General features: G+C 40.3%; 5 protein-coding genes across 5 annotated transcripts; 3 read left to right on the plus strand and 2 right to left on the minus strand.

Annotated features, from left to right (window-relative positions):
- Positions 1 to 227: 227 nt before the first annotated feature.
- FPOAC1_003777 (uncharacterized protein) lies at positions 228 to 563 on the plus strand (the record flags this gene model as incomplete). The annotated part of the gene is made up of 1 exon (XM_044848332.1): positions 228 to 563. The coding sequence occupies one exon, from the start codon at positions 228 to 230 to the stop codon at positions 561 to 563; it is 336 nt and encodes a 111-aa protein (XP_044714248.1).
- Positions 564 to 856: 293 nt separating this feature from the next.
- On the minus strand, positions 857 to 2,396 carry FPOAC1_003778 (uncharacterized protein; the record flags this gene model as incomplete). The annotated part of the gene is made up of 3 exons (XM_044848333.1): positions 857 to 1,582; positions 1,638 to 2,211; positions 2,257 to 2,396. 3 exons carry the CDS (start codon positions 2,394 to 2,396, stop codon positions 857 to 859), a joined length of 1,440 nt encoding a protein of 479 aa, XP_044714249.1.
- Positions 2,397 to 3,043: 647 nt separating this feature from the next.
- On the plus strand, positions 3,044 to 4,876 carry FPOAC1_003779 (uncharacterized protein; the record flags this gene model as incomplete). Its single annotated transcript, XM_044848334.1, has 7 exons — positions 3,044 to 3,195; positions 3,252 to 3,450; positions 3,509 to 3,818; positions 3,873 to 4,182; positions 4,228 to 4,539; positions 4,593 to 4,664; positions 4,720 to 4,876. The coding sequence occupies 7 exons, from the start codon at positions 3,044 to 3,046 to the stop codon at positions 4,874 to 4,876; spliced, it is 1,512 nt and encodes a 503-aa protein (XP_044714250.1).
- Positions 4,877 to 7,189: 2,313 nt separating this feature from the next.
- Positions 7,190 to 9,358, minus strand: FPOAC1_003780 (uncharacterized protein; the record flags this gene model as incomplete). The annotated part of the gene is made up of 6 exons (XM_044848335.1): positions 7,190 to 7,457; positions 7,513 to 7,728; positions 8,065 to 8,081; positions 8,657 to 8,973; positions 9,039 to 9,192; positions 9,242 to 9,358. 6 exons carry the CDS (start codon positions 9,356 to 9,358, stop codon positions 7,190 to 7,192), a joined length of 1,089 nt encoding a protein of 362 aa, XP_044714251.1.
- Positions 9,359 to 9,988: 630 nt separating this feature from the next.
- Positions 9,989 to 12,507, plus strand: FPOAC1_003781 (uncharacterized protein; the record flags this gene model as incomplete). Its single annotated transcript, XM_044848336.1, has 4 exons — positions 9,989 to 10,146; positions 10,199 to 10,761; positions 10,809 to 11,458; positions 11,515 to 12,507. 4 exons carry the CDS (start codon positions 9,989 to 9,991, stop codon positions 12,505 to 12,507), a joined length of 2,364 nt encoding a protein of 787 aa, XP_044714252.1.
- Positions 12,508 to 12,594: the final 87 nt, after the last annotated feature.

Raw genomic sequence — 12,594 nt, forward strand, 5'->3', positions numbered from 1 at the left:
CAACTTTCAAGGAAACAGAAGTTTGTATTGCTGGTATCACGAACAAACAACCCACCTTTAAGCATGGGTTAAGATATTCAAAATGTGCTCTGATGAGCTGATCCGCGTAGAAGGAGCGGTGTACTTCGAGCCCTATTGACCCACAGAACTCATGTCGGACCTATATCAGCCACGCACCACGTCAATTTGTGCAGACTTTCAACCTATCCCAACCTGTATCCTTCATAATGGTCAACAAAGAAGTTCAAGAAAAACTCAGGGCCTTTGTTGCCGAGCGAGACTGGGCACAATTCCATACTCCCGAAAACCTCGCCAAGAGCGTCTCTATCGAAGCCGCCGAGCTCCTCGAGTGCTTCCAGTGGGGCGCAGAGCCTGATTCGAAACGAGTTGCGGAGGAACTCGCAGACGTCTTGACATACTGCTTACATCTTGCTGACAAGATGGGTGTCGATCCGGATAAGATTGTGTTGGATAAGCTTGAGATTACAAAGAGGAAATACCCTGTTGATAAGGCCAAGGGAAGCAGTAAGAAGTATGATCAGCTTGATGATAGTAAAGCTTGATTTGTATATGGATTATGGAAGAAGGCGGCGGGAAATATGGCTGTTGTGTCTTGGACTATGGAGAGAGGGCTCGGCGTGGGGAATGGGCCAGTTAAGGGACATTTACGTCCTTGTTATTTCCAAACTTAATACCGGCACACTGACAAGCAAATTTAATAGCCTTCGAGATAAAATAGGGTATTGCTGTCAAACTAGTTACAGGATTCAAGATGTTCGGCAATGCATTGGATTGTGCTCTTCCTACTCTCCCTCTTCAGTTGTCCACTTAATAGTGTTCCATATGTCATAGACTTCTACAAACGTGACTTTAAACTAACAGTCTTCTCTTCACCCTTTCTATCTTCATCATTCAGTCTCCTCCACATATTCTTCCTAAGCTCATGCCCTTCCAAAAATGTCCGGAACCACTCACGTCTGAACTTGGGTAAATGTCTCCCAACACCATTTGCGTCACCAGCTAGATTTCTCAGAGTTTCAAAATAGTCCTCAAAATCTGGAAAGACAAGAGCAAACTTGGGTCCATCGCCTCGAGTCTTGGTTCTATCTTCCTCCCAATTCTCCATCTCTTCTGTCGAAGGTAACGTGCCGCGACCGGCGAGAAGTCTCGCTGCGTAAACAGCTTGCCATTCGAAGATTTTAAAGGTTAGCCCAGCTTGAACTGCACCAACGAACAGTAGAGTTGGGTCATGTCTCCAAACTACATGTTGGTATAAGTCGGGCACTCGGTTATTTTGGACTGGGACATCTGGCAAAAATGGCAGAGTCCAGCTGTACCCAGTTCCAAAGATGATATGGTCCACATTTTCTATCAAACCACCATTTTCCAGATAAACTGTACGATTGACGACTTTGGTGATAGAAGGGTGGTTTTCAATATAAGGGTTGTTGAAAGCCTCGTCTCCAAAATATCCATTGGGATTATGGCCAATCGTAATAGCATGAACTGGTCTCTGTGCTATGTTGACCAAGTCGAAAGCGATGTCAGCCGCAGAGACTGAAGCACCAACCACGACAACTTTCTTCATAGATTGTCAGTACGGCTAACTGCCTGAAGTCATATACAGTGAAACTCACTTTTGATCTGTAAAGATCTCTTCCACGGAAGTGCTTACTGTGAATCACACTTCCTGGTCTTGACTTGTCAAAAGTCTCGAGTCCTTCAATGAACGGAATGTAAGGAACAGAGTAATGCCCACTGGCAACCACCACCGCATCGAACCATTCAGTCCACCAGTAGTCGCGTTCTTGGCCTTCTTTGCGTAAAATGACTTTCCATTCATTTCCGACCTTCTCAGCTCGCTCGACGGTTGTATTATAGGACACAAGGTCTGAATAACCATGTCGCTCGACTAAGCCCTCGATATATCTCCGAACCACACTCCAGTGACGAAACGGTGTCTGTGGACCGTACAGCTCAACGGATCGTGCAGTTGTTTCGGGTGGAAATGGTTCTTGAGAGAATTGCATAGGAACGCGATCAATATTCGTTTCCAAATAGGGATAAATTGAAGATTCTGTGAATCTCGGCTGGTCTGATTTTGGTGTATAGGTGGGAAGCTGCTCGGGAATCGGTAAAGATTGATCAGCGCTTCTCTCGGCCAGTTGAGTAAAGTTCGTTACTGTTTCGGGACGTTCAGTGTCGCCAACCCTACATACGTAAATCATGGGTTCCGTTCTAGAAGGATAAACTCACCAGCAACCTCCTGCTCTCTCGCGACGCTCAAACACTCTAATAACATTGAAGGTCTGTTCTTTTGCTAGTGCATCTATGGTGATTGCACCAGCTGGTCCAGCCCCAATTACTGCAACACGCTTCACATTCGGAATCACCATGTTATGTACAATGCAAGGGTGATAGCGAAGGAAAGGTGTGATATATCTGAACTCAAATCGGGCTCTGTAGCCTTAAATGATAGTAGAACTGATCAGATTGCCATTGACCAAACCCCGCGCCTGAAAATACGACTCAACGGTTAAGAAATGACATGGTGTGATGAACAAGGATGAGCACGCAATCCTTGGTATGAAATCACTTTAGAATCAACTCTCAAAACGAATGACAAGGAATAAAGGACCAAATCATCCCAGTACCGAGGTCCTGGGAATCCAATTAAGATAAACCTCGAAGCGAAGTTAAGCTAAGCCACTTGGCATGCAGTGGTCGTTGAGCTTAAGCATAGTTTATTAACGTTTCACTTTCCAGTTTCGACTCTAGCGGCGGGGCGTAGTATTGACAACATCTCTGTGACAGATGATGTGATCCTTGGCCAACATGTTTGACGATCTTATCCGTCGCATTATACAAATATAGTGATAATTTTACTCATAGACTTTTATTCTGGTCTTCAGTTGCACTCTCGTCTTTCTTCCTTTCTTCCACTTCTTTACCCATTTTTACTTAGAATAACAAACAGAAGACAGATGCAGTTCATGTTACTTCCACTTTGACACAATAATTAAGTTGTCAATATCGACTCGACATGGTTATCAAATCCAGAGAGATAATATCAAATGAAAGGCAAGGTAGCGAGAAGCAGGTTGAAGGAGCCGCTCAGGATGGAAGATCTGCATCATCTGAGAATCAACACGAAGCCACATGGGATCTCGCAGCGGAGAGCAAAGCACGCAGAAAGTAAGTTCTATATGATCCAGAAACCCTAACACAAAATCTTATCTTGACTCAACCAGAGTTGACCGTTCGGTACTCTTCCTCCTTTTCCTCGGTCTACTCGTTTTCCAGCTTGATCGAATGAACCTCGCCAGCGCACTCACAGCAGGGTTCGCCGCAGACATCAATATTGACCAAGACACAATCAATCTGGGAAACCAACTCATGTTCATGGGAATCGTCATCTTTGAGATTCCATGCAACATGGCATTGCAAAAGGTATGCCTATAGAACCGAATTTGACTCTTGCGGCTGGCTCGCTGACAGAATCATGCAGGTTGGGCCACGAAAGTGGATGGCAGGTCAGGTTTTGGCCTTTGGATTCACTGCAACGATGCAGGTCTTTATCAAGAATCGCGCTGGATTTCTAGCTCTTCGGCTCATGCTAGGATTTTCCGAGGCAGGATATATCCCGGGAGGAGTATATACACTCTCAACTTGGTATACCAAGCGTGAGTTGTCCAAACGGGTATCCGTTTTTTTCTTTGGCATGTTTGGTGGAAATGCAATTAGTCCCATATTGGCTTCTGGCATCTTGAAGCTCGAGGGTGCTCATGGCATAAAAGGTTGGCAATGGCTATTCATGCGTAAGTCGACTTGATCTCCTATACACTGTCTGGTTTACTAACGATGAATCATAGTTGAGGGGATATTTACAATATTTGTGGCATTCATCTTACTCTTGTTCCTCCCAGGAACCCCAGACATTCCTCGACCATTGATGGGCCCGGGTCTTGTTCGCTTCTCGTCTTCTGAACAAGATATTCTCCAACGGCGGCTTGAGATAGATGACCCTGAAGGAAAGAGATCCGGAGTTCAGGGTCTTGCTATTGACTGGGCGCTTGTTAGAAGAACTGTCCTCCACTATCGTCGATGGCCCCATTACGTTGCAGCCTTTGCAGTCTTTTCCACATGGTCATCTTTGACGACATACACACCTTCCATCATAGTGTAGGTTAAAATTCTTTATCATCAAGTTTTATCTAACCTAGACAGGTCTTTGGGGTTCGATAGGATCACTGCCAACGCTCTTGCCGCTGTGGGGGCATCTCTGGCACTCCCTGTCGTATTTCTTTTTGGTTATCTGAGTGATAGGACAAACCTCCGTGGTGGAACCGTCATTGCTGGCCACATTTGTTATCTCATCACTTTGATCATCGCTAGGCAACTTCACCCACATGTTGGGAAATGGTCTCGATGGGGCCTTTGGACTGCGGTCAACAGTTTTGCCGTAGGCTACCACCCAGTGTCGAATTCCTGGGTTCAACTCAATTGTCGAGAGGCTGGTGAGCGCAGCATAGCTATCGCGTGAGTATTCCAAATTGTCTCTATAAGCACTAATGAAACTAATCATTCACTAGGATGTGGGTTATGTCAGCCATTAGTGGACTTATGGTCGGTACTCAGTACTTTCGCCCAAGTGACACTCCTTTGTAAGAATACTTTTCGCACCCATACAAAGTTTCAGCTAGGCTAACTTTAATACAGCTACCAAACAGGCCTCCGTACTATGATCTCTATGGTGACTGTTGGTATCATCTTTGCGTCACTTCAGATTATTATATACGTTGTGCATAATAAAAGAGTGGTTCAAGGCATATATGGTGGTCGTGGTGGAAGTCCACTAATGATCTATACACCGTAATTGTATTATTAATCAGCAAAGCTCAATAGATTATCTAGTTATGTTTTGGGACCTTTATTTGAGGTCGAGGATTATATACTGACGGCTCTCTCCCCAGTTAATAATATTATAAATCTCTTATAATAGGAGCAGAATTTAAAGGTTAATTGACTAGATTATTTATACTAAGCCTTTAGCTTTAGGCTTTATTATTTAACTTTTTTTAAATTTAATCCTTTATTTTTATATATTTATAGTCTTAAATTATAATTAATATAATTTATATAATACTTTTCTTTATAATTAGAAAATCTTATTAATAATTACTATTTACTTTTTTAATTATTTAAATTAAGCTTTATTTAATTTTTATTTAAAACTTTAATTAATTTTTTTTATAAATATTCTTTTTATTTTTAATAAATTATTTTTTAATTTTTTTATTAATTTATTTTTAAATTTTTTTAATTTTTTTAATTTTTTTTTTATTTTAATAAAATTATATATATAAATAAAATATAAATTATATATAAAGGCTATTAATTTAATTTTAATAAAATTATTAAGCTTTATAAATATATATAATTTAATAGCTTTTTTTATAATATATTAATCTTATTAATATTTTTATATTTTTAATTATTAATTTAATATTTTTAAATTAAAAAATTATAAAATAAATATTTTTATTAATAATTTTTCTTTTAATAATTAATATTATAATATATAAAACTTATAAAGATTATTAATTATATTTAATAAGAAATTAAAATTAATTAATTAAATTTAAATTAATATTATAAATTAATTAAATAATAAATAATTATTTTAAATAAATAATTAATTAAAATTATAAAAAAAAAAATTATTATTATTTATATAATTTAATAAAAGCTTTTTTTATAAATTATAATTAATATTATAAAGTTTATAATTATATAGCTATTAAGTTAGTCTTTAAAAGTTAATATAACTTAAGAGAGAAATAACTTTCTTAATAAACTTAATATAGAAATAATAAAGAAAAATAATAAAAGGGTAATAAAGCTATAAGGCTATATAATTTAATAAGATTTAATAGAAACTTAATATTAAAATAAATATATAAAAAGAATCTAAGATAATATAATTATTTTTCTTTATCTTTATTTAATATAATAATTATAATAAAAAATAATTAAGTAATTAAATAAGATATTCTGCTTTTAATATATAGTATATTAAGCTAACTTAATTATAATTAAAATATTATTATATTATATTATTATATTATATAATTATTTAAATTAATAAGATTAAAATTACTATTTAATCTTTAAGGCCTTAAATTAAGCTAGCTAATTAACCCTTAATAAGCTATATAGTTTAATAATTTTATTAAAGTATATCTTAATAAATTAAAATTAATTAATTAAAGTAAAAAATAAAGTAATATTAATAATATTTAATTATAAATTTTTATATTTTTATTTATCTCTTTAGATCTCTATATATAATATATATAAAGTTATAAAGAAGAAAGATTTACTTAGTAAATATTATTATAATTTAAAAGATAACTTTAAAGAAATTATATTTCTTAATAAATTATACTATTTAATATAGTTAATAAAAATAAGGCTTTTTATTATAATAATTATAATATTTTAATATATTTAATAGTAATAGCTTTTTTATAAGTTTAACTATAAAGGCTTAATTAAAGAAACTTTATTAAGATTAAAATCTATATAATAAAGAAATTTATATATATATAAGAGAGTTTAATATAAAGTTTAAAAAAACTAAGTAAAAGCTTATATTATAGTTAAATTAATAAAATTATATAATTTATTTTCTTTTTATTAATTTAAATATAATATAATTATAGTAATTTAAATAATATTTTTAATAAGGAATTATAAAGTTTATATTATATAAATTATATTTATATTAAAAAATATAAAATCTTAAGAAAGATTTTAATTTAATATTTTATTAAAAATTAATTTATTTAAATAAATTAATCTTTATTAATAATCTTAAAGAAATTAAAAAAATAAAAGCTTAAGCTATTATAAAAATTAAATTAAATACTAATAGCTCTAATAGAAGATAGAATTTCATAAGAGATAGAGTATAAAATTTACAAGGTCTAGCCCTTATTCGCCATAACAGCCCAGATCTTCCTAACTACATCATACCCATATTCGCTCCTGTGCATCACCCGAGTCCAATCACCCTTAAGACTTCCCCCTGTTCTATCCTGTCAATGTTGTTGAAACATCTCCATTCCTCCTTGTTATTCATTAGACAACGACAAATTACACCAGTTTACCGCCCCGTACCCAACATTTAAGGAGGAGAGATAGGAGGAAGGCATGCGCCCACGAAGAAAATATCTCCAACGACAGTTCCATCCGCATTAAAAACCTGGACACCACAAGATGGCTGCTCATGAGGAGAGAACGAGCTTCCACACTTTCCGTAGCCGTCACGGAAAGCGTTAGTACAAGTCAAGTGTCCAGCAGGAGCATTGTCGGCGCAGTCAAGGTCCTCGTTGCGTCGGAACCCAGATGAGCCTGTGTTGGCTTGGGAGAGTACATGGTTGTTGTCCGTGCACCTATTGGGGCTTTTAGTGTGGTTCAAGGGGGATTGTAGTGCAATTAAAGACTTACCCGTCTTCAACAAGGCTGGCGCAGATGTCATCCCAAGACTCATCATTGAAAACTGGCAAGAGGACATTTCCTCCTTGAGGGCAAAGACCTGTACCGATGCCATCGCCGAGGCTGGCCCAGTCGGCTACGACAGGGGCGCTGTAGAAGATGGCGGCCACAGGCCAGTGATGGTAGCGGTAAACTTCATGGTCGGTAGTTGTGTTTAGGAGTCGGAGGCTGGTAGATGTATTGTGAAGTGTAGAAGTGTGATGAGATGAGTTGATATTCGATTTCATTGAACCCAAGAACCTATCCTTATATACATGAAGCAGATACAATAATACATATCGACGGATTGACGTTGAATAGCCGTGACTCGTTGCCGTTCAAAATCAATGCCGTCCGTTCCGTAAACACTTCTATCCAAGAGTATCTACAGATCTTGAACGTGCTCGTCATTGTTCTTTCTATGAGCAATCTACCAGGAGAGAAAGCCTCCGAACATGTCCTAGTTCCTGCGCTATGAGGAAGTGGGTCACGATCCTGACTCTTGATGTCAGCATGCTGACTTACACGGACGTTTTCAGGACCTGATCTGCAAGCACGGTCTTCCAGATCAAGCCCTATGCTGGAAAACAAGTGGCTAAGCCCCCCAAAGCCCCCACTAGGTAAGCAGGATGGACGCTCATCACGATTAATCTTGGAGGCTAGTGTGGTAATTTATAGTCTTGTCAAGACTTTTAATGGTTTAGTTGGGTATATAACAAGACTAATGCTTACTGCTTATTCTTACCAGGTTAGATAGTGGGGCTAGTTACCTACTGAAGCTCATAGTAATAAATCTCATTGTCCTAATCTGGTTACGTATTCCTTGGCGATATCACCAAAGCCTACCATACAGATTGTAGCCCAGGCTGCTACTCCAATCCGAGGTACGACACCTCTAAAGAATCCCAGCAGGCCTGACGTGGCCAACATGCGTATACTTCGGGACTTACGCCTCGAAAATCACTAAACAATAGTGGCCAACATGCACTTGGTTACAGATATCATAGATGGTTTTGATATGTTCTGCCTAGAAACCCGTGGCTGCATTTCCACGCGAAGAACCTTGGAAGCTGTTAGTCTGATGCTCGAATAGAAACCCTTGCATTACTTGACTCACTTCGAAAGGTTGATTCCAACAGCTCAATGCTCCTCGTATAGTTGATGCGGTCATCTTCTCCCAGAGACCAATCTTTGCATCTGCGGGCTTTGATTGTAAGGTTCGTATTTGGCCTTCAGCAAATCTTGCGATACCAATGCGAGACGCCCATCCACTGATTTGTCGTAGAGCAACAGCATTGACTCCTCGGTTGACACCACGGATGCCGTCTTTGCGTAGGATACCCAGGAAAATCTCCATTGTACCCGGGACACGGGCCCCAGGTTGGACGTTCTTTGGTCTCGTCACTTCCACAGTCTTCATACAGGTCGTCATGCCTTGCGGGTGAAATGTCAACATTGCTATACTGATTTTGTAGGTGTTATGTAAGTGATCCACTTACCCATGGTAAGATATGACTGAGCTGCGCCACCAGCAATGCCACCCGGGGTACCAGAAACAGCAGGAGAGGCTCCAACTACAGTTTTTGAATAATATTCCACCTCATTCGAAACCAGAAAAAGAATAGATCCTTTTGTCGAACACTCGATCCATGCCTTTGAAACGGTCAGCAAGGTTGGTGGAACAAATTACAACAGTACCCACCCAGGGAATGAGACCTTGGTAGAACGCTGGAACGCCTCCACGAGCCCATGTTTGTTTGATTGCGGTGCGTAGGTTGTCTCCTCTGTTTACTGCGACATATGTTTTTACAACTTCCATTGGCTGGCCCAAAGAGGTGACTGAGTATTATTTGAAGATGTCCGAGGCGTAAGTCCCGAAGTATACATATAAAAATCGACTCAATGAGAGGTGACTGAGAATTGTTAGATGTGAAGTCTTTGTAGGGAATTTTGCTCGAAGAAAGGGAGGGAACTAGCCTTGGAAAATGTTCAGGCAGGCCCCGACTGCCAGATTACTCCATGAAATTGGTTTGCGGGTTGATTGTGTCTGCCCAATTTTGGGAGATGCAAACGCAGTTGTAGCCATAGTCAAATTATTGCAGGTCATAATCGACACCAACAGTTTGTTTGTTATCATGGACCTCATATACAAGTAGATGGTGTCTACTTTTGGTGCATATAATAGTATAGACTGTAATAGACCATCGGAAAGTTTCCGATCCTGCTTCTCGGGTTCGGATGTATCCGAGGTACTCATCCGGCATATATCTAGACGCTAGTACTATCTCACACTAACCCGCATTCCCCGCATCTTTCTGCCATTTGTTGATTTAAAATCCAATTGACGCGATTGGGTTCAAGTCTGCAGACACATTCGGAGGGCAAGGTTACAGTACCAACGCATTTTCATGATCCCGATCCTATCAATCTCATTTCCGCCGCAGACACAATGCTCAGAGCTAGCCAGAGGATACGTACAGGCCACGCCGTTCGGTCTTTGGCCACGGTTGCGGGAGTCAGGGGACAAGCACCATTGAGTCGATTTGAACCAGACCACACCGTTGACTATGTCGGTTTCTTGGATAAACTATCGCGTATGCGAAACATGTAAGAAGACTCTACATGTTTGTACTCAATTGCCACTGACTCACACAAACAGCCTTGACCGCCCTCTCACTTATGCGGAAAAGGTTCTTCTTACACATCTTGATGAGGAACACGATGACAAGATTATTCGAGGTTCAACACAATTAAAGTTAAGGCCTAGGCGAGTTGCTTGTCAAGATGCGACAGCCCAAATGGCAATCATTCAGTTCATGACAGCGGGACTTGACAAAACCGCAGTCCCTACCACTGTTCACTGCGATCATCTCATCGTAGGACGAGATGGTAGCGAGCAAGATCTGGCTGGGGCACTTACTAGCCATGGTGAGGTGTATGAATTCATGTCAAGTGCTTGCCAGCGCTACAATATGGGCTTCTGGAAACCCAACGCAGGCATTATTCATCAGATTGTTCTTGAGAACTATGCTTTTCCAGGCGGTATGCTGGTTGGCACTGACTCTCATACGCCAAATGCTGGAGGTATGGGCATGATTGCTGTTGGTGTTGGTGGTGCAGATGCCGTCGATGTCATGTCTGGCCTTCCTTTCGAAATCACAGCTCCTGAAATTATCGGTGTCAAGTTGACGGGCCAGTTGAGCGGTTGGGCTACTCCAAAAGGTGCGTTGTGCTTGAAATCATGATGATCACGTTACTAACAAATAAAGACGTCATCAATGCAGTTGCAGGGATCCTTGGAGTCAAAGGTGGCACTGGAAAGATCATCGAGTACTTTGGTCCTGGTGCAGAAACGATATCAGCAACAGGAATGTCTTCAATTACCAACATGGGCGCCGAGACAGGAGCAACTACATCCATCTTCCCTTACTCAGAGGCCATGTCTGCCTACTTACGCGCGACAAGCCGACCTGAGCTGGCACAGGCTCTAGAAGTGGCAAAGCATGAGCTGCAGGCAGACGAGGGTGTCAAGTATGATCATGTTATCGAGATCGACTTATCTACGCTGGAGCCTCGCATCAACGGCCCATTCACTCCCGATTTATCAACACCGATCTCAAAACTGAGCGAGGCCGTCCAGAAGAATAAATGGCCGGAAAGACTTTCTGCTGGACTCATTGGATCTTGCACGAATTCGTCTTTTGAAGATCTCTCCCGAGCTGCTAGCTTGGCACGACAAGCTCTAGATGCAGGCTTAAAGCCTAAGATGCCTCTGCTCCTGTCTCCTGGAAGCGAGCAGACTAATCAGACACTGAAACGGGAGGGTGTTAGGGACGTCTTTGAGCGTTTGGGCAGTAAAATCTTGTCTAATGCCTGTGGGCCCTGTTGTGGTTCGTGGGATAGAACCGACATGACAAAGGTATGTTGTAATTCTGTTGGTCGTTTTAGCTGATTACAATGCTTACACCCAGACAGGGCACACCAAACTCAATCTTGGCTTCATACAACAGAAATTTCACTGGACGTCTTGATGGAAATCCTGCTACCCACACATTCCTCTCTTCGCCTGACATGGTTATAGCCAAGGTTTTCTCTAATGATCTTGGCTTCAACCCTGTGAAAGATGCTCTTGTCACTGAGTCTGGGGATGAATTCCGCTTCCAACCTCCTAGTGGCAACGCACTTCCATCAGGAGAATACGAAAACACGGATCATGTCTACGATGCGCCTTCAACAGACCCACGAGTACGACAAGCCGTGACTGTTCAAATATCACCAGACTCCCAACGCTTGCAGAGGTTGGCGCCATTCAAGCCTTGGTCTGGACAGGACTTCATACAGTGTCCTATCCTTATAAAGACCATGGGTAAATGTACCACGGATCACATCACTACAGCAGGCCCATGGATGCGTTTCCGAGGTCATCTCGAAAACATTTCCAACAACACTCTTATCGGCGCTGTAAACGCAGACAACCAAGAAGTCAATAAGGTATTGAACCAAGTCACTGGATCATACGGTGGTGTGCCAGACACAGCCAGAGATTACCAACAGCGCGGACTTCCCTGGGTCGTTATCGCAGATCATAACTACGGCGAGGGATCCTCTCGTGAGCATGCTGCTCTTCAGCCTCGATACCTCGGCGGCGTGGCTATAATTGCTCGATCATTTGCCCGCATTCACGAGGCTAATTTGAAGAAGCAGGGTATGCTGGCTTTGACTTTCGCCGATCATAGCGCATACGATAAGATCAAGGCTTCTGATCGTATCAGCATTATTGGATTGGCAGAATTGGCACCTGGAAGGAACGTGCAGCTTAAGATATTTTCAAAGGATGGTACGATTTGGGATACTGAGGCGAAGCACACCTTTACTCATGAGCAAGTTGAGTTTTTCAAAGCTGGAAGTGCTTTGAATGTTATGGCTAGTCGACTCTCGGACAAGTCGTCTCCATCAGTTTCTTTGTAAATTTCGATTTTTCATGGATTTACAAGTAATTGCAAATTTTATCATACATGAGAGATTCACAAGTTCAGGATGTTATTAGTGAAGTAG

Source organism: Fusarium poae, chromosome 1 (assembly GCF_019609905.1).
Source record: "Fusarium poae strain DAOMC 252244 chromosome 1, whole genome shotgun sequence".
Taxonomy (NCBI): domain Eukaryota; kingdom Fungi; phylum Ascomycota; class Sordariomycetes; order Hypocreales; family Nectriaceae; genus Fusarium; species Fusarium poae.